Here is a 20953-nt window from a genome sequence, read left to right as displayed (position 1 = left end):
TAAAAATGTAACGAGTATGTGAGAGGGCTCCTCTGCACACTCGTGCGCCTGAATGCACCGTTAGGGGGAGGGTGGGGGGTACATGTAGCTGAGCAGGATGGGCGTCTCCACGGATGGACGGAAGCCTCCAGATGAAGATAGACGGCGTTATGGGAAAACGTGTCCCTCCGACTCTGGAGGAGAACACCGTCCGAGACTAATCAGATCCAGACGTACACTGTGGCAGCGGCAGAGCGTTTCCAAGGAGCACACGCTGGTTCTTTATAAAGCAGCTGGAGGGGACCGCCGTGCAATAACATTGCTCTGCCTGAGGTGCTGAGCCGTGTTTGTGGGCGCACAGAGAAGTGTGTGTGTGTGTGTATAAGCAAGGTGTAATAGTATTTATTTATTTATTGTAAGATGGCAGACGTTCCATTCTCCGGGTGGGACTACTTTCATTTACTCTTTTCTGGGGGCACAGCCTTTGTTGTTTGTGTGTGAACTCCTCCACAAAGTTACCATGGATGCAGCTCGAGCGGCCGGCACACACACTCACTCACACTCACTCACTCACTCACACACACACACACACACACACAGACTCACACACACACACACACACAGACTCACACACACACTCACACACACTCACACACACACACACACACACAGACTCACACACACTCACACACACACACACTCACACACACACAGACTCACACACACACACTCACACACTCACATACTCACAAGAGATGAGTATTCATGAGTCATTCTCTTTGGTCTAATTGTGCGGTTAGAGAGACCCCCCCCCCCCCACACACACACACACAGAACCCTTGGGGAGATTCTAAAAGTGTCAAACAAATGGTCGGGGAGGCCTTTGCGGCTGCCTCTCTGCCAAGGTGACATAGGACTCACAGAGGAAGGGGAAGAGACGGGGTGATGCATCTGGGGGAGTGCCGGGCTAAGAACATGCCCTCCTTCTTCCAGGCCCCATTACATAATTCATCAGTACGGCAACTTGCATCACTTGTAGATCTTCTCGCCGGCACAGACCTCTCTGAGTGACGTTGCTCACATCTGCTATTGTTTCTCAGATAAGGAATATGAGACTGGGCCAAAAATAGATGCAGCTATCGCCTGGAGCTTTTCTCACGCTTTGGTTGAGTTGTGCCGCCGCACATCAAATCAGCATCGCACAGCAGCATGACAATGTGGAATGTAACTGAAGGAGCCTTCCTTTACTCAAGTATCGTCCCCAAGTGCACATGTGATGTACTTCTACCTTACTTGAGTATTTTATTGCACCATAATCTACACGAGTAAAATGCTGTTCCACATGAATGCAGGAGTAATAATAGTCTAATGACCACAGTGTTTAATAACTGTTTGCATACTGTTGGACAGATATGGCCACTCTATTAAAATGACTCGTACAGATTGTATTGTATATTTTGAAACAATTTGAGTTCATGAAATGTTCTTATGATTCTCTTTATCTTGCTTGTTAAATTTCACATACACACATCTAAACATGCCCGGTCATCCCCTAGTTTAACCCTCCTGTTACCTTCGGGTCAATTTGACCCCATTCAATGTTTAACCCTCCTGTTACCTTTATATTTATTGACATATTTTACCCTTGGGGTCAATTTGACCCCAGCAATTAAAACCTCCAGAAAATTATTAGAATTAATATTGTTTTCCAAGTTTAAGTGTGAGGTACTTTATGTTTGTTTGTTGACTACCTAAATAGCCCTTTAAATATATAAAAAAGTTGATATTTCTTATATGTTTGACACAGTGAAAAACAGCCTGGGGTCAAATTGACGCCAAAGAACACCGACATTAAACATTGAATGGGGTCAAATTGACCCGAAAGGTAACAGGAGCGTTAAAAGTGATTTAAACAGCGTTTAATGCAATCTAAAACACATTTAAACAATAAGACAAGATTGTTTCCATACTTCATTATAATCAGATATCTGCAGAGTATATCATTTTAGAAAGATGTTAAGATCCTCAGAAGGTTCCAATGTAACAGCAGCCAGGAGGCAGAATGAAGGGTCGGGTTGCCTGTTCGTGGCTGATAAACGATCACAGATCACATTTAATATCATATTGCTTCTTTTCTTCTCCTCACATCCTCTCACAGCCAATCAGCGGGCAGCACGTGGCAGACCGTCGCCGACATAGTCAAGATGGAAACGCACACCATCACCGGCCTCCTCCCCAACACCATCTACCTGTTCATCGTCCGGGCCGTCAACGCCTACGGCCTGAGCGACCCGAGCCCCATCTCCGAGCCCGTCAGAACCCAAGGTCAGCCTCTCTCGGACTCGCGTCGAGATTCGCGCGAGGAACGCCACCGCGGTCGTGAGTGCCAACGCGTCGGCGGCGGCCCTCTGAGCAGAATGTGCGTTTCCCCCTCAGATGTGAGTCCTACGGGTCAGGGAGTGGACCACAGGCAAGTGCAGAGGGAGCTGGGAGAGGTGGCCGTCCAGCTGCAGGAGCCCGCCACGCTGACGACGGCCTCCATCCGAGTGTCCTGGACGGTGAGTGGCTCTCTGCGGGTCTGTGGGTCACATGGGGGCAGTCGAGGGTTCAGTTTGAGTTCTCCGCCTCTAAATCCCACCCTCGGTTCATCTAGGTTGACCGTCAGTCTCAGTACGTCCAGGGCTACCGTCTCTTCTACCGACCCAGCGGGGGAAGCTGGCTCCTCCAGGACATCAACTCCCCCTCCGAGCGCTTCGCCGTCCTCACCGGCTTGCTCAAAGGAACCGAGTACGAGATGAAGATCCGTCCCTATTTCGACGAATTCCAGGGGAAGGACAGCCGGACTTTGCTGGTCCGAACCCCGGAAGAGGGTAATGAATCTGGTGACCCTGAAAACGTGTCCGTACCAGGAAGAGGTTCCGTGAATAAACGAGGCCAGGCCCTTAGTCTTTGACATCGCCGACCTTGGAAATGGATGTTCATTAGCCTGTCTGGCACCGCATGAATCTCACTCACTTTATCTGGTTTCAGGGTTAATTTTATACCCTCTGCAATTTTGGGTTCATTTATATTGATCCCACTTTTTATTAAATTCAGCTTCTCCACACTGTGATGTTTGCAGCCCCGAGGTTTTTCAGCAGTTTGATACGAGTTGATCCAAAGTCTCGATTAAAACAAGAAAGATTTATTTCTTCTTCTTGCCGGCAGCTCTTATAGACTTTGGATCGACCTGCCTTGGCTTAGTCTGACAAAAAAAAAGAAGAAGATTAAATGTTTAAAGCAAAAGATAAAAACGTAATAACGCTCCTGCCACAGCTCACATTCATGTTTCTTGAGTTTTATATCTCGTTGCTTTGATTGCCTTTGAAATTTAGTTTTGTACTCGCGCGTCATCGTGCTCACCCTAAGCACGCTGCTGTAATGACATGAATGTTGTTGTTGTCGCCCCCCCCTCCCCCACCTCTCACAGTCCCCGGTGCCCCACCCGGAGCTGTCACAGTCAAGCTAAGCAACAGCTCCAGCATCAGCGTCTCCTGGGAGCCTCCGCCCAGCGAGATGCGGAACGGCATCATCCAGGAGTACAGGGTAAACACGCCTCAGCAGTGTCACTGCGTTGTCACCCGAAGGCAGCACCGCCTGCTCGAAAACACCGTCCTACGACTGCACTCAAAGAAATGACTCATTGGATGAACTCAATTAAATTGTTGGCAGGTTTTCCATCCAATAATTATATGCAACTCCAACTCAAATTTAGCACATCAGTGCAATAAAATGTAATTAAGTTCGTCCAACTCATTTGTATCAAATACATCTAAAATAAAATAACGATATTCATTCAATTAAATTCATTTGTGTTTGTCCAACTCAAAATATAAACTAACTAACTAACAAAATATGCAAACTCCACACAGAAGGAACGCCCCGACTGGGAATTGAACCCACGGCCCTCTGGCGTTGAGGCGACGGTGCTAGCCACTACACCACCGTGCAGCTCTGAAAGTGTGTTCACCTCATGTAAACAACTGATTTTCAGCTGGCGCATGCGCAAAGGGTAGTCCTCAATGAAACACATTTATTTTGAGTTGATATGCGCACCATCTAACCTAAATAAATCTAATAAATGAAAGTATTCCTACATTTTGTGTTATACCCATTAAATATAAATATCTATTTTTGTAATTGATTTATTTAAATGTATCAAACAATATTTAAATGTCACCTCGAAGAAGGGCTTGAATCGTTTTTGTGAGTGTAACCTAAATAAATCTAATAAATGAAAGTATTCCTACATTTTGTGTTACACCCATTAAATATAAATATCTATTTTTGTAATTGATTTATTTAAATGTATCAAACAATATTTAAATGTGTCACATCGAAGAAGGGCTTGAATCGTTTTTGTGAGTGTAACCTAAATAAATCTAATAAATGAAAGTATTCCTACATTTTGTGTTACACCCATTCAATATAAATATCTTCGTTTTGTAATTGATTTATTTAAATGTATCAAACAATATTTAAATGTGTCACCTCTAAGAAGGGCTTGAATCGTTTTTTTGAGTGTGCACGCTTCCCTTTTCACACAGACATTCGTTATCATCACTTGGAAAATGTCACGAAATGATGAGATTTCCTTGATTCAATCTGCACCGGTGCCAAAATCAGGAAGCCGAGGGTTTGTGGAGGAGTCAGGACGGCCACAAGATGATCCTTACAATTTGTTCATTCAGATTACATGCAGGGATAAAAAATCTAACATTTCAAAGGATAGGAAAAAATCCTCAGGCTGCGTGTCTAAGGACTTCCAATGTAGAGGCGAGCGCATTGGTTAGTAGTCAGTGTGTACTGTCCATTTAACACAGCGAATATCTCACTGATCAAAGTGATGAAATATTGCAGCCCGCAGTCGGCTATTTCATCAGTGAATTATAATGCAAACTCACTCTCGACTGAGCTCGAGAGACCGAGAAGCGACTGCTTTTGTCACAACGCCAAACCACAGACCCGAAATGAGCCGCCTAATGAATTCCCTGCCATCTCTGTGAACCCCGCCAGGTGTGGTGCGTGGGCAGCGGCGGCAGCGACAACCAGACGCGCTACTTCATCAACAGGACGGTGGACGGGAACACGCTGTCCGCAGCGCTGAAGGGCCTGATGCCCGGCGTGCTCTACCAGGTGGAGGTGGCGGCGGTGACCAGCGCCGGCATCGGCACCCGCAGTCAGCCGGTGTCTGTCGTCGTCAGTGAGTCCACAGCGACGCGAACAGATGCAGAAATATGTGCTCCGACACTTTATTACGGGCCGGGAAAATATCATCGTCGGATCAAAATTGTAATCCGACTTGAGAATTAATGACGTTCCCATCAGGCTCAGCTGCACTTTGTAATATTAGCTAATTAGCAAATGTTAGCATTATAATATGATAATTTGAGATCAGGAATCAGATAAATAATTGACCCGCTTAATCTCAAGTTAGCATTGTCATGTTGATGTGACCATTTAGCTGCTGTGACTTTAACTCTCTTTCGATAATTTGTCCACAGCTTTAGGCCGATGTACTATCATGTATTATAATGGTACTATGGTACCATGGATATATTGTTAGATTTTTATTGGATGCTCTGTTTGGCTTTAACCCTCCTGTTACCTTTCGGGTCAATTTGACCCCATTCAATGTTTAATGTCGGTGTTCTTTGGGGTCAATTTGACCCCAGGCTGTTTTTCACTGTGTCAAACACATAAGAAATATCAACTTTTTTATATATTTAAAGGGCTATTTAGGTAGTCAACAAACAAACATAAAGTACCTCACACTTAAACTTGGGAAATAATATTAATTCTAATAATTTTCTGGTGGTTTTAATTGCTGGGGTCAAATTGACCCCGAGGGTAAAATATGTTAGTAAATGTAAAGGTAACAGGAGGGTTAAATACAATAAAGCCAAACAAAATGAAATACACTGGATGGATAAAACAACAGATCCACGTGATGGAACTCCCTCATGATTGTCTTATTTTGCCCTCCACCCTCCCATTTACTTCCCCCAGAGCTGCCAGCTGAACAGGCCTCCGTGCCAGGCAGCGGAGGCGGCGGCGGCGACGGCTCCAGCAACGGCGGCGAGGAGAGCAGCGTGAGTCTGGCCGAGCAGATCACCGACGTGGTCAAGCAGCCGGCGTTCATCGCGGGCATCGGCGGAGCCTGCTGGGTCATCCTCATGGGCTTCAGTGTCTGGATCTACTGCCGGCGCAAGAAGAGGAAGGAGCTGAGCCACTACACCGCCTCCTTCGCCTACACACCAGCAGGTCAGGAGGAGTGACTCGCGAGCAGAGCGCCACACGGTCGATGACTCTGCGTATGCCGTCTGGTGCGATTGCTCTCATCGGGCATTCGGAAGGTGGCACACAGATTTTAGAAAACAGGAAAAATGACATTCAATCCAAAAAAAATGCAACAGCTGATCATGGATCATAATTACGGTCTTAACTGAAGAAAAAGACAAAGTAGGCCCCCGAAGTGTAACATCCCTGTCCCTGTTGACCCGTCTCCTCACTCTCTCGTTCTCTCTTTGTCCTCCGCAGTCGGTTTCCCTCATGGAGAGGGAGCAGTACTCAACGGAAGGTAACTCAATTATATCCGACTGCGTATCTGTAATTTGGTTAAATTCACAGTAATCAATAGAAATGGATGAGGAAACGTTTCCATCCAGCCTTTTACTTGCTGCATTACCATCCAGACGGTCCTTGCTGTTGCACTGTGTCCCACCACGTCTTAAATTAAAGCCGGAATGTCTCCGTAGGCCCGGGGGCGTGCTGGGAGGCAACGTGGGCAACTACCCCTGGCTGGCCGACTCTTGGCCCACCACCAACCTGGTCCACAGCGGTAAAGAGGCAGTCGACTGCTGCACCAGCAATCCCGACACGGCTGAGAGATACTACAACGGTAACCGAGTCGTTTGTCTGTTTCCTTCAATTGAAGCGTCAACGTGTTTGTTGGTTCGTCGAAGAACAAAGCAAGGAAAGCTAAGCATGACCTCCACCCCGGGCAGACGCAGGAATCTCCAACTACCTGAATCAGACGGAGAAGTACAGCATGGGTGGCTCCACCGAAGGGCCCATCTACAGCACCATCGACGCCACCAACGAAGAGCTGAACGGCTTCGCCTACGCCCAGCACGCCTCCACCGCGCCCTACGCCTCCACCTCCATAATGCCTTTCACCAACCAGACGCAGGCGCCGGCCCACAGCGGCGAGCAGCAGCAGGAGGACGGACACTGGATCGGCCCGCCGGGGCTTTCCGGGTCCCAGTACGCCCAGCCGGACCGCAGCAATGGTGAGGAGTGCACCCAAGGTCCTGATGCTGTGTTCAGTGGCTCACCAGCATTCACTTCTCAGCAGGCGCTGCTTGTTTTTAAAAGAAATGCATTGGGTTTTATTTGTGCCATAAGTTTTTAGATGTTAAAATGTTATTTTTTACATTTATCTACACTACCGTTCAAAAGTTTGGGGTCACTTAGAAATGTCTTTATTTTTCAAAGAAAAGCACTGTTTTTTCAATAAAGATAACATGACAAAAATCAAAAATACACACTATACATTGTTAATGTGGTAAATTAATATTCAAGGTGGAAGTGTCTGGTTTCTAATGAAATATCTCCATAGGTGTATAGAGGCCCATTTCCATCAACGATCACTCCAGTGTTCTAATGGTACATTGTGTTTGCTAATCGCCTTAGAAGACTAATATCTGATTAGAAAACCCTTGTGCAATTATGCTAGCACAGCTGAAAACAGTTATGCTGGTGATATAAGCTATACAACTGGCCTTCCTTTGAGCTTGAAGTTTGAAGAACAAAATTAATACTTCAAATATGAATCATTATTTCTAACCTTGTCAATGTCTTGACTATATGTTCTATGAAATGTTCAATTCATTTGATAAATAAAAGTGTGATTTTTCATGGAAGACACGAAATTGTCTGGGTGACCCCAAACTTTTGAACGGGAGTGTATATTTTTTTCTGAAATGATCAGGCACTATTTGGATAATCAAGTACATATTCAAGCTAAATACCAACAATTATCTAAAATTCCAGCTTCTCAATGGGACTTCATGCTCTTCTTTGTTGTATGTGATACTAAACTGAACTAAATGAATAGGTTTTGGATTGTTGGTAATAGGGCTGGGCAATATTTCAATATAATTCAGTTTAATTGTATAGCCCATTTTCACAAATTGCAAATTTGTCTCAGAGGACTTTACAATCTGTACACATAGGGCTCGATCACACCAGACGCGACTCTAAAAAACGCAGCCGCACCAAAAACGCTTTGTCAAAAATACGCCGGGCAAAACAGAGCGGTGCGCCTGTGGAGCGGACCTGCGTGCACAACCAACCGTTAATTTTGGGTTACACACAAATTAAAACACAGTAACAACACAATCAATGAATATGACAGTGTGTATGAATAGTTGGTAGTAGGCATATTCCACGATCCAGACCTCCATGATCCATCAGGCAGAGGGAGGTAGAGAGGAGGAGTGGGTGGAGTCTCAGCAATATGATATTGATATCGTGATATTAAAATATACAGGACTGTCTCAGAAAATTAGAATATTGTGATGAAGTTCTTTATTTTCTGTAATGCAATTAAAAAAACAAAAATGTCATGCATTCTAGATTCATTACAAATCAACTGAAATATTGCAAGCCTTTTATTCTGATTTATTGCTGATTATGGCTTACAGCTTAAGAAAACTCAAATATCCTATCTCTAAATATTAGAATATCATGAAAAAGTATACTAGTAGGGTATTAAACAAATCACTTGAATTGTCTAATTAACTCGAAACACCTGCAAGGGTTTCCTGAGCCTTGACAAACACTCAGCTGTTATAAATCTTTTTTTAACTTGGTCTGAGGAAATATTAAAATTTTATGAGATAGGATTTTAGAGTTTTCTTAAACTGTAAGCCATAATCAGCAATATTAAAAGAATAAAAGGCTTGCAATATTTCAGTTGATTTGTAATGAATCCAGAATGCATGACATTTTTGTTTTTTTAATTGCATTACAGAAAATAAAGAACTTTATCACAATATTCTAATTTTCTGAGACAGTCCTGTATATTTTATTTGGGACATTGTTTCTTGGCATACGTTTCATTTCCTGGTTTTAAAGGCTGCATTACAGTAGAGGGATGTTATTTTCAGACGATTCTAGCTGTTCTATTATTTGACTTTACCCAATTATTCATTATGTCCACAGTACTGCTGATTACTTATCAGAAATCTCTTCATCAACATTTTGTGAAAGCACCAATATTCAAACCTACATTTTTAACATTAAGATATCTTAAGATATTGTGATATTTGATGTTCTTCATATCGCCAAGCCCCAGTTAACAAGCATTGATTTGGTGCATTTTTCCATCGAAAAGTGAAATAATCAATTGAGAAAAAAAAGAGATTAGTGGACAAACTAACCGACCGCATGTTTTTTTAAAAAAATGCATTATTGATGTTTTCTATTTATCTGTCTTTTCATTCTACCCTCTACATTTAATTCTAGTCTAAATAAATAATTCAAGCTTTCTTCAACAATCAAATGACAATAGATCTTTTGCCCCCCCGCGCTCGCACACCCTTTGTCACATCTTTCAGCCAGGTGCCTGCTGGGATATGAGTCCTGTGGGTCACAGCGTGTTCCTGTGTGTTTCTACAGGTAGTAAACCCAAGCAGAAGGCGATGGGGAAAGCTGTCAAGACCCCGTCTCTGACCTGGATGGAGGCGCTGCCCCCCCCACCCGCCGTTGGAGAGCTGGAACATTGTGAGCCGGACAACCAGCCCCCAGAGCACGAGGACATGGATATAGGGTGAGTCAGGCACACACACACACACACACATCTCTATGGATTAGTATCACACTTCTACACCATCATTTAGACTTAGCGTCACCTCCGACAGGCACATTGCGTATCGAACCCAATGCGGCGCTTTTGCCTCCGGCTTTAACAACTCAATTACCTCGTCTGCGGTCAATTGCTTTTCGCGATGAAGCTGTTTTCGCCACACAATTTGCTGTGTTCCTCCTTTCCAGTCTCTGTCTGCAAACCATCATTCTCAGTCTCACGCTTGGAGCCGGAATCGAGCGCAGGTGACGTACACGTCTCGCTGTGACACCGCTCTTTGTCTCCCGTAGCCCGGACGAGGAGTGGTGCCCTCCCCTCCCGGAGAGGACCTACCTGACGGAGGGCTGCGAGGACGGGGCCAGCGCTCCGCAGAGAAACAACGCCTCCTCGCCGGCCACCTCCTACAGCCACCAGTCCACCGCCACGCTCACGCCGTCGCCCCACGAGGACAGCCGAGCGCCCCGTGACCTCCCTCGCCACAACCACGCCGACGGCCAGCAGCTCTCGCGGTATGTCCGCTGGCACGCCATTGGCTGGGAGGTTGCGTTTGTAATCTCAAATCAACATTTTAATATTGAGGATTGTCTGCAACAATGCACATCGACCATTGTTCGCCAAAAGGCCAGATGTTAAATCAGCCCTTTGAATAACAATGATGCAGATGAACTCCAAACAGGAGGAATTATATGGGGTCACATCTGTCTCAATCATTTCAAATGCAAACACACAGATTCACAAATGTGCACGGGACAATTCACAAATAAATTTGATTTACAAATGCACACAGAAGGATTTACAAATATATTCCGATGTACACGTAAATAAATGAAGATTTGTTTTGTTTGTCGATCCACAAACAAATGCAGTGCGATCGACAAACAAACACATTTGTAATTTATTTACACATTTAGCTACATATTTTTTTGTTTAGTTTTTAGACTCCCCTGCCGTGGCTCGATTCGCAAACGCAATTTGTCTTCAACATTAACCCATCTGTAGCCAACCAGATGTCGCCGTTATTTTCAACCAATCACATCAGCGCAAAATCTTGGCGCGGCGCAAATGACGCGAATAGAGTGAAGCGAAACATTTTAAACAGTTGAAATATTTGAACTTTGGTGAATTTTTGTTTTGTGAAAGCAAAAATCTGCGTTGAGATGCTCCGCTCGTCATCACTGACTTCGTCAGTCGGAAAAAATATGTGTTTTTAGTTTCCAGCGGAAGCTGTAGAGACTTTCTGCTGTCCTGATGTCAGTGGGGAGCTCGTTCCACCAATGAGGAGCCAGGACAGCAAACAGTCTGGATTTCGAGTGATTAGCTCGAGGTGCAGGAGGCACAAGACGATTGGCTGTTGCCGAGCGGAGTGAACGTGCCGGGGTGTATGGTGTGACCATATCCCGGATGTAGACGGGGCCCGATCCGTTCAGAGCACGGTACGCAAGAACCAATGTTTTGAAGCGGATGCGAGCAGCCACCGGTAACCAGTGGAGAGAGCGGAGGAGCGGAGTGGTGTGGGTGAATTTCTGGAGACTAAAGCCGAGTCGAGCTGCTGCATTCTGGATGAGCTGCAGAGGTCGGATGGTCTTAGCAGGTAGACCTGCCAGGAGGGAGTTGCAGTAGTCGAGGTGTGAAATGACCAGAGCCTGGACCGGAACCTGTGCCGCCTTCTGAGTAAGAAGAGGCCGTTCGCAACAAGTATAAAGCAGAAATGGTGGTAATTTATTCCATGGTGGATGGCGGAAATGATAACTGGAGAAAATCCACGGAGATAAGCGACGCCCATGATTGGTTGACAATGAGGGTGACATCTGATTGGCTACAGATAGGTCTGAGTTTTTTTTAAAAATGCATTTGCGGATTAAGCCACGACAGGGGAGTCTCAAAAACCTGTGCACAAATGTGTAGAGATCCACAAACAAATGCTGTGCGATCGACCAACAAACAAATCATAATGTATTCATGTCTGCATTAGAATGTATTTGTAAATCCTTCTGTGTGCATTTGTAAATCCAATATATGTGTGAATTGTTCTGTGCGCATTTGTGACTCGGTGTGTTTTTCATTTGTGACTCTCTCTATGTTCATTTGTAATTTTGAGACTGATCTGACCCCCTAGAATCGGCCAAACTGAAGGTGAAAATAACACACGCAGTTTATCCTGTTGACGCCAACACTCCCTCCGAACCAAAGCGTCAGCTCTCGCCTCCACTGAGTCGGCCCCTCCAGTAACACGTGGCCCTCGCTCCCCATAGCAGAAGGTTGCCCTGCGGTCCGGTGCCAGTTCCCCAGGCACCGAGCCCGCTGCTCACCCAGTCCAACCCAAACCTCTCCGGCCAACAGCCTCACGGCTCAGCGGAGGTTGGCACGCTGCAGGGCCAGAGTCCTGCCCATCGCTGCCTCCACAGCCAGGGGCCAGCTCTGAACGGAGACACCGCCAGCGAGACTACACCCGGTAAAGAGGCTGACTGACGAGCCTGCACATGACACACACACACACACACACAGGCACGAGATCGTGAGGGCTGCACATTCATGTACGCATTCACCGTCGCACTGTGTTGACTCACTAATCCATATGCATTGAATACATCAAATGCTCCGTTGAGTGTGGAGGGATTGTTCCCCCTGTCTCCGCCCAGTGCACAGCCGCTCGCCCCCGGCAGACGCCGGCACGCCTCCCAACCAAAAGTCACGTGTGAAAAAAAAGGTGTCGAAGACTTCGGCGTACAGAAGAGATGCGCAAGGAGGTGAGTGGGTTCAGACATCAGGGATATGGGGAACATTCAGTGCGTTTACATGATGGTATAATTCTAATCTTGCTTTAGTCGGACTATGCTATCTTTTGGGGGATCTGCTGTTATCCCAATATACATGGCAGTGAGTAATTCGAATCATTGGCCTTTGAAAGCATGTCATATCCGATACGATAGGTGGCGCTGTTTTCATTACAACTCGTGGTGATACAGCCATTTCCGCTTGACCTTTCACCACCACCAACAACAACATTTCGAGAAAGATGGTGAACAGAGAGCGAGGCGAAGCGACATCCCTCTACTATTCTTCCATGGTGTTAATAGGAGTACAGCGAATGCAAATGGCGCTATTGGAGTTGTTTGTTTGTTTTCTGCCGGCCAGGCTCCCGGCAGTGACAACTTATCGTCTCTTTCGACTTCCGGGTCACGACATGGGAGGGAGGGGGGAGGAGGGCGACGGGATCTCAAGCATGCGCAAAGATGCAAAGTCCAGTTCCTAATCCAATTCACCGTTACATGCCGCGATAGTCGAATTATCAACCGGATCGGATCGAGTTATCCAGGGGTGTTAATCGGATCGTAGTCGGACCGCACATAGTCATGAAACGGATGATTCGATTTCAGTCCGACTAAGCCAGTTATTCGAATGCATGTAAACACGGTCATTGACGCCTCCATTGTTGACTTTGACTCTTTCCGTCCGGGTTATTCGAACATATCGGAAAAGGTGTTGAGAAGTAAAGGTGCGATTCAAATGTTCTCAGTGGCTGAATATGCTGCTCTGCCGCAAAAGAGAAAAACGATGTCCGTGTTTTATTTTCTTTACGATTCATTGCTCTTTGTCACTGAGTGAATAAATGCACCCCGTGATGGACTGCTTGTATGCACATGCAGTCTTAGCTCCCAGGCACACTGCCTTCACCGAAACGGGGACTCTAAAGTAGCTGCGTTGTAAATCGAGGAACCAATTAAAGAGGCGGCGAATCACACAATCGCAGGCCTCTTTTCAAAAAGCAGGACGTCAGCGATAATCAAAGTGGTCCCCTTGTTTCATCTAAAGAAAGGGAGCGTCGGTCCTCGTCTCTCCGGTTCTCTGTTACGCAAATGTTTTTAAAACAATGTCCGACAAGAGAAACCTGACAGTAAAATTAGCGTCGACTAAAAAAAAAAAAAGGCAACCGAAACTCTTGGCTGCATGTGTGTCTCACCCCTCCACTTCTCTCTGCTTAGACCTGCCCCCGCCTCCGGAGCCGCCGCCAGGGGAGGACAGGTTGCGGGGCACCCAGGGGTGCGTGGAGGCCGGCGGCGCGCTGAACGGCGCCCCGTCCTCTCTGGAGAGGAGCGAATACAGCAGCAGCAGCAGCCACCAGCGGAAAGGCTCGGGACAAAGACACGGCGACAGTGAGAGCGTGTTCCGGTCGCCGGTCGGTTTTCAGGGGGGGGGCGGGGGGGGTTGAGCTCAGAGGGGGGGCGGGGTCCTCCTCGAGATGGGATGTAAAACACTAATGCAGCCGTGCTCGTGAATCGGTGGCCATAAATACAAAGAACATACGCCGTGAAGAAAAGAAAATCACACATGTTGTCCTTTTCGTATAAAACAGTTGGAGCTCATAACCATGCACGATGCCAGGATTAAATATGGACAAGTGGAAGGGATTCACAGCGGGTGTTTCTGCATAGACAGATCTTACCTCGAGCCGCTTTGAACTGTGGTTTCTCCAGTAGATGTATATACATATGTATATATATATATATATGTGATATATGATGACATCAAAAAAAGTAAAAATCTGGTGATATTCAAGAAAAAATTTAAAGACATGACTCTGGAGAAGTACAGATGTAACATCATTGATGACGCATCATAAGTAACGGTTAATGGGGACTAGTTTTTTTGTTTTGTTTATTGTTTTATGTAAATATGTATGTGTGTGTATTTATGTGTGTGTATGTATGTGTGTGTATGTATGTGTGTGTGTATATGTATATATGTGTGTGAATATGTATATGTATGTACATGTGTATATGTATATATGTTTATGTATATATATATATATATTGGTATATGTATATGGTTCTCTGAAATACGTTTTTTCGTTAAATCATAGGTTAGGGCACTTATAAGCTTGATAGCTTCAGCCTTTCGGTTAGCCACCTTCTTTTGTTGAATTTTGATTTTTGTATATTTTGCTGATCGAAATAAACTAAACTAAACTAAATAGATTTATATATTCAGCATTATTTCCCCACTAAGGCGCTGCACTGCCTCAGACTAAAACTGTTAACCCCGCCTCTGTCCTCAGACGAAGAGATGTTGCCGTACAGCAGTAAGGCCGGACACCTCTCCAGGAGTCAGATGTCCAGTAACTGCTCGACCACAGGAAGCTCCTCCTCCAGAGGCTCCACGGGCTCCCGGGGGCTCAACTCGGCCCGGAAACACAACGAGGTAGTGCCCAGCAAATGCTAATGACGTCATCATTTCCCTGCAGTGTTTTTTTTCGTTCATGCAAGAGAGAGAAGAAAAGAGAGAAGGCTCTGTTCACCTCAAACGTTTTTTAAATAATTGATGCTTTCAGATATTCATGAGCGCGGGAACAAAGACTCTTCCTGTAGTGGAGCGGTTCATCAGAATCAGAAACCGTTTTATTGCCAGGAATGTTTACACAAACGAGGATTTTTTTTTGGCGGAAGGTGCAACATTTAGACATGACAAACAACAATCAACGCGACAGCAACAGTGATCTTAAGATAAGATAAAGATAAAGTGCTCGGACAACAAATAACGTTAAAGTGTTTAGGTGTGTGTTTCAAGTGACGTGTGTTTAAGTTAAAGTGCATGTTAAAGTGGCATGTGTGTGGAGGAGGCCTCCAGGAGGGAAGAAGAAGGAGGAGGGAGGAGGAGTAGGAGGAAGAGGAAGGAGGAGGAGGAGGAGAAGGAAGAGGAAGGAGGGGGAGAGAGGAAGGAGGAAGAAGAGGAGGTAGTCCTGGGGGTGACAGAGTCAGTCAGTGGGGGACCCGGGCTCCATTGATGAGCCCGACTGCCGACGGGAAAAAGCTTTTGGTGTGGCGGGAGGTCTTTGTCCTGATGGACCGCAGCCTCCTTCCAGAGGGGAGGGACTCGAACAGGGAGTGACCAGGATGGGAGGGGTCAGCGACAATCTTGCTGGCCCGCTTCAGTGACCTGGAAGTGAACAGGACCTGGAGGGAAGGCAGATTGCAGCCAATAACTCTCTCGGCCGAGCGGATGATGCTCTGCAGCATGTGGTTTAGTTTTATCTACACGTCACATTCCCATGTTGTCTACACACACACACACACAGATCTACCATTAGGTCTACTCAGGATGGGCTTTACAGTAAGCGGCGCTGCTCTTCACTGCAGCTCCCTCGACTCATGGTAGAACGAGCTGTGCCCGCCGCATTGAAAGCTCTGCGGGTGCTTTGGTGCTGGGGAGGCTCCTCCCTCTAGATTACTGTAGGTAGGGCTCCTCCCTCTAAATTACTGTAGGTAGGGCTCCTCCCTCTACATTACTGTAGGTAGGGCTCCTCCCTCTAAATTACTGTAGGTAGGGCTCCTCCCTCTACATTACTGTAGGTAGGGCTCCTCCCTCTACATTACTGTAGGTAGGGCTCCTCCCTCTAGATTACTGTAGGTAGGGCTCCTCCCTCTAAATTACTGTAGGTAGGGCTCCTCCCTCTAGATTACTGTAGGTAGGGCTCCTCCCTCTACACTACTGTCGGTAGGGCTCCTCCCTCTACATTACTGTCGGTAGGGCTCCTCCCTCTAGATTACTGTAGGTAGGGCTCCTCCCTCTACAGTACTGTAGGTAGGGCTCCTCCCTCTACATTACTGTCGGTAGGGCTCCTCCCTCTACATTACTGTCGGTAGGGCTCCTCCCTCTAGATTACTGTAGGTAGGGCTCCTCCCTCTAGATTACTGTAGGTAGGGCTCCTCCCTCTACATTACTGTAGGTAGGGCTCCTCCCTCTACATTACTGTCGATAGGGCTCCTCCCTCTAGATTACTGTAGGTAGGGCTCCTCCCTCTACATTACTGTAGGTAGGGCTCCTCCCACGCGTAGAAGCGACCCGATGAGAGACTCGGTGGCGCTCCGTCTTCGTGAATGAGGTCGTGAAGCGCTTCCTCCGTCGGGGGGTGTAAGCGGCCCATTTACCAGATTAACCAGAACACAAATGTCTCTCGCTGTCGTTGAGACACTTCGGGGTTCTCGACTTCCCAGCAGAATCAGGCCTTCATTAAACATCTGCATTTCTGGATATTGAAGTGACAAATCGCTGCAGTCATTTTTAGTCTAAGCTTAATTTCAATTTTAATCTCCATTTAGGATTTTTGCATTTCCGGTCTTCCAATTGTATTAGTATAGTATTTCAAAATCCAATGTTCCTTTTTTGTTAAAAACATTTATTCGAAACCTGATCATCCATCTTTACCTTTGTTTATTTGCGTAGGGAAGAAACTAAACCAAATTAAATCACCACATTTGTAGACGTCTGCTTTAATGAGTGAAATGGAAACCCGGTGATGTGAGGGTTCTGGATCGCAGCCGTCAGCTCTGACTTCCCTCCTCTGCTTTGAGTTCAACTGTCAGTGGAGCGACGACCACAGCGCGGAGAAGTCGAGCATTAGCATCTGCTTTGACAGGAAATGACCTCGCGTGTTTGAGGAAGGAGCCGCGCGGCAGCAGGGACGCCCTCCTTCAGTCGCTGGCTTCACGCTGCAGCCTGAGGCGTCGCCTGTGTGCGCCGAGGGGAAGGCCGGCCCGGCCCGGGTCGCACCACGCTGACCTCAGCACACGTCCCACATGGGAACGTAGCAAAGGAACTTGTCAAAGTGACACACACACACACACACACACACACACAATTGCTGCTTTCACTCACTCTCTCACACACACACAGGCCTCCCTTGTATGTGGAGCCTCTCAGGTTGCCCCTCTCCCCTGTGGAGCAGTAAGCAACCCCCCCCTCCACTGACCCTAATTGACCATCACTGACCTTTTCACGGCTTCTCTAGGACATGAAAGCGTTGCCATAGAGTGTGTGTGTGTGTGTGTGTGTGTGGGGGGGGGGGTCCCAGGAAGCTCAGCTCAGGTTACCCCGTCCTCCCGCGGTGCTGCTGACTGCTATCTGACCATTGACCCCGGTGGACAACCGGCCGGTTATTGCTGTGTGTGTGTGTGTGTGTGTGTGTGTGTGTGTGTGTGTGTGTGTGTGTGTGTGTGTGTGTGTGTGTGTGTGTGTGTGTGTGTGTGTGTGTGTGTGTGTGTGTGTGTGTGTGTGTGTGTGTGTGTGTGTGTTCAAACGGGTTGTAGCTGAAAGGCCTTTTGCTTTCTTTGGGTTCCACTCTGATCCGTTTGATCCTCTTTGGGATGAAGAGTTGAGGAAGAGCGTTTCCCTGGAGAACAGAGGAACCCTGGGATATCAGACGGTTCTGTGCCACTCTTAGATGGTGGAAAGGTTCTGGATACCTTCAGAGGGACTGAGTGGAACCTTTCAGAGACGGTTCTCCCTCCTCGTCCTCCTCTCCCTTATCTCCCTCATCTCCCTCCTTATCCTCCTCTCCCTCCTCATCCTCCACTCCTTCTTCCTCCTCGTCCTCCTCTCCCTCCTTATCCTCCTCGTCCTCCACTCCTTCTTCCTCCTCTTCCTCCTCGTCCTCCTCTCCCTCCTCATCCTCCCTCTCTCTCCTCGTCCTCCACTCCTTCTTCCTCCTCTTCCTCCTCGTCCTCCTCTCCCTCCTCATCCTCCCTCTCTCTCCTCATCCTCCACTCCTTCTTCCTCCTCTTCCTCCTCGTCCTCATCCTCCCTCTCTCTCCTCGTCCTCCACTCCTTCTTCCTCCTCTTCCTCCTCTCCCTCCTCGTCCTCCACTCCTTCCTCCTCTTCCTCCTCTCCCTCCTCGTCCTCCTCTCCCTCCTCGTCCTCCCTCTCTCTCCTCATCCTCCACTCCCTCCTCATCCTCCCTCTTTGTCCTCCTCTCCCTCCTCGTCCTCCACTCCCTCCTCATCCTCCCTCTTTGTCCTCCTCTCTCTCCTCATCCTCTACTCCCTCCTCATCCTCCCTCTCTCTCCTCGTCCTCCACTCCCTCCTCGTCCTCTTTGTCCTCCACTCCCTCCTCATCCTCCCTCTCTCTCCTCTTCCTCCTCTCCCTCCTCATCCTCCACTCCCTCCTCGTCCTCCTCTCCCTCCTCGTCCTCCTCCCGTCCTCTAACAGAATATATTTCTCTCTTGTGAGACTTCCCTGAAGTTCTATTTCCTGTCGTGTTGTTGTTGTTGGTGATTGAGGGATGCTCGTGTGCATGAGACTAAACAGGAAGTGAGGACAGCATAACAGGAACTTCACATCAGCTCCATTTCTGTTGCATCTCAAGCTCCCCTCGTCAAACGACTTCCACCCAGGAACATGAATGATCAAGGGAAGGAGCCAAAGATGCTTTGCTGAGCATCTTCACTTGAATCATTCCGAGTAGAACACGTGTCTCTGTGTGGTGTCCAGCATCACCATGAGTTAGTCAGTTGTATATCTTTGATATATATCGTATATAAAACACCAGATTACTTTAAAGACGCCACAAAGACGTTCACAATGGGCTCTTAAATGCTGCTTTTGGAAACAAAAATGTACCATGATTGGGAAACGCTTGAGAGGAAATAGATGGTCCTTCCACATACTACAGATGTCATGACAGTATTGACCTTGTGTGATTCAAGTTGAAATGCTTTTGTGTTCCCAGGAGATGAGATAAGGTGACCACTGCCGATGCCTCCATCATCCACCATCTTTCCCCTGTGGACTCAAAGAGCAGGAGGCTGTTTCAGCTCCGCTCTGTCGACGCTGTGAAAGAAAGCAACAAAGGACTTTACATCATCATGTTTGTTTTTTTATTGGTATTACTACGGTTATTTATGGGTAATTGAGTTCATTCCTCTGATTTGTAAATATCTGTGTCTGTACTGTTCTTTTGTGGGCTCTGGATACAGGGAAAGAGACGTATATTGTATTTATGAGGGTAGAAAAAAAAAAGAAAAAAAAATAGTCTGTTATTATGAAGAGGAAAAAAAGCTCATGTCTTCTTGAATGTGCCAACTTTTTTTTTTGGGGTCAATATGTATACTTTTTTGGAAAAAAAGCATTAACTGCTGTTGCACTCTCTTGTTGTCATGGCAAAAACAACAGAAAATATGAAGCACAAAGTGTGTTTGCTGGTCGGAAAAGCCAAAACGAGCGGGTTCTCGCTCCTGGAAAAGGAAGCCTCTGCCCCCCCCCTCCCCAGAGCGCTCTCCCTGCGGGACTCCTGAACCCATCTAGTCCGCTAAGAATGTTCCCCTTCGGTTCCTCTGCAGCGAGACGGTCCGGCGTGCCAGCAGACAGACGAGCTTTATAAAAGTTTGATTGTAACACCCCCCCCCCCCCCCCGCTCCTCTCCGTGGTCGTCTGAGGGACTGTTTGCTGCAGTTGTGAGATGACATTTGCATATACTCCTTCCAAAACAAACAAAAACAATGTCTGTGGACTGACTTTTTTTGTACTCTTGTTGTTTTGCAAATGTACAATAAAATGCATTTGCTGATCTGAGCCTGCGCTCGTTTCTGGGAGGTGCAGAAGTGTGTGTGTTCCACGTCTCGTGCTGTGAATCCCTACCGGCCATCATCCGGCAGCATCGTGTCAAGGAGTCACTGATCCTGCATTCCTTAGTGGAAGCTGTTTGGACCCTCTTGATCCTCACACTACTCCCACACAGGTACATGCTGCCGTGAGAAACCTGCTTCACATCCAGCAGGAGCAGAATGCCGCTTCACGGCTGTCAACTCGGTATTAAAGCAACACACAAGTGCGTGTGTGTGTGTGTACACATTGCATCTGGTTGTATTTGCTGTAGAACCTTGTCAGATCTAGAGAATGAAGTCTTCCTCCTTCCTCTGGGGTCAAAAGGTCAGCTGAAGCCAACATCAGGCATCGTATAAAACAACTGTCTTTTCTAATGATGAATTGCATCTTTTTTCTCTTGTTCTGTCTCCCCCGTTTCTTCTCTGTCTCCTCTGTCTCCTTGATTGGTTAATTCCCTGCACCTGCCCTCAGCCACTTGTCTCGTTAGTGTCTCATGCCGTACACCTGTTTCCCCCCTATATATTGTGCCAGTCTTTCCTTTGCCTCGTGCTGGATTGTTGTCTGTAGTTCTGTCTTCCTTGTGCCCTGTGTATTCCTGACCTGCCTGCCCTGGCCTCCGATTCTCTGCCTGCCCCTTTTAGACTTTGTTGCTTTTTGGAACCTTTTGCCTCTGAAGTGTTTTTGT

The 20953-nt window shown here is 46.9% G+C and overlaps 1 protein-coding gene across 7 annotated transcripts in view; it reads left to right on the top strand.

Annotated features, from left to right (window-relative positions):
- Nucleotides 1-20235, top strand: part of robo3 (roundabout, axon guidance receptor, homolog 3 (Drosophila)) — an 89541-nt gene extending 69306 nt beyond the window's left edge. For 3 of the 7 annotated variants that reach the window (XM_056444198.1, XM_056444233.1, XM_056444243.1), the window contains 16 exons: nucleotides 2138-2304; nucleotides 2416-2537; nucleotides 2633-2849; nucleotides 3449-3564; nucleotides 5035-5221; nucleotides 6028-6282; nucleotides 6559-6598; nucleotides 6777-6919; nucleotides 7026-7310; nucleotides 9703-9853; nucleotides 10180-10398; nucleotides 12142-12341; nucleotides 12529-12636; nucleotides 13873-14066; nucleotides 14946-15088; nucleotides 19394-20235. In XM_056444198.1, the coding sequence (XP_056300173.1) occupies nucleotides 2138-2304; nucleotides 2416-2537; nucleotides 2633-2849; nucleotides 3449-3564; nucleotides 5035-5221; nucleotides 6028-6282; nucleotides 6559-6598; nucleotides 6777-6919; nucleotides 7026-7310; nucleotides 9703-9853; nucleotides 10180-10398; nucleotides 12142-12341; nucleotides 12529-12636; nucleotides 13873-14066; nucleotides 14946-15088; nucleotides 19394-19400 (2554 nt within the window). In that variant the 3' untranslated portion in view covers nucleotides 19401-20235. The remainder of the gene's footprint in view (nucleotides 1-2137; nucleotides 2305-2415; nucleotides 2538-2632; nucleotides 2850-3448; nucleotides 3565-5034; nucleotides 5222-6027; nucleotides 6283-6558; nucleotides 6599-6776; nucleotides 6920-7025; nucleotides 7311-9702; nucleotides 9854-10179; nucleotides 10399-12141; nucleotides 12342-12528; nucleotides 12637-13872; nucleotides 14067-14945; nucleotides 15089-19393) is intronic. The other 4 variants (XM_056444216.1, XM_056444208.1, XM_056444249.1 and 1 more) reach the window with 4 other exon arrangements.
- Nucleotides 20236-20953: the final 718 nt, after the last annotated feature.

This window comes from Pseudoliparis swirei, chromosome 3 (genome assembly GCF_029220125.1).
Source record: "Pseudoliparis swirei isolate HS2019 ecotype Mariana Trench chromosome 3, NWPU_hadal_v1, whole genome shotgun sequence".
Lineage (NCBI taxonomy): Eukaryota > Metazoa > Chordata > Actinopteri > Perciformes > Liparidae > Pseudoliparis > Pseudoliparis swirei.
This window is presented reverse-complemented; position numbering and strand designations above follow the sequence as displayed.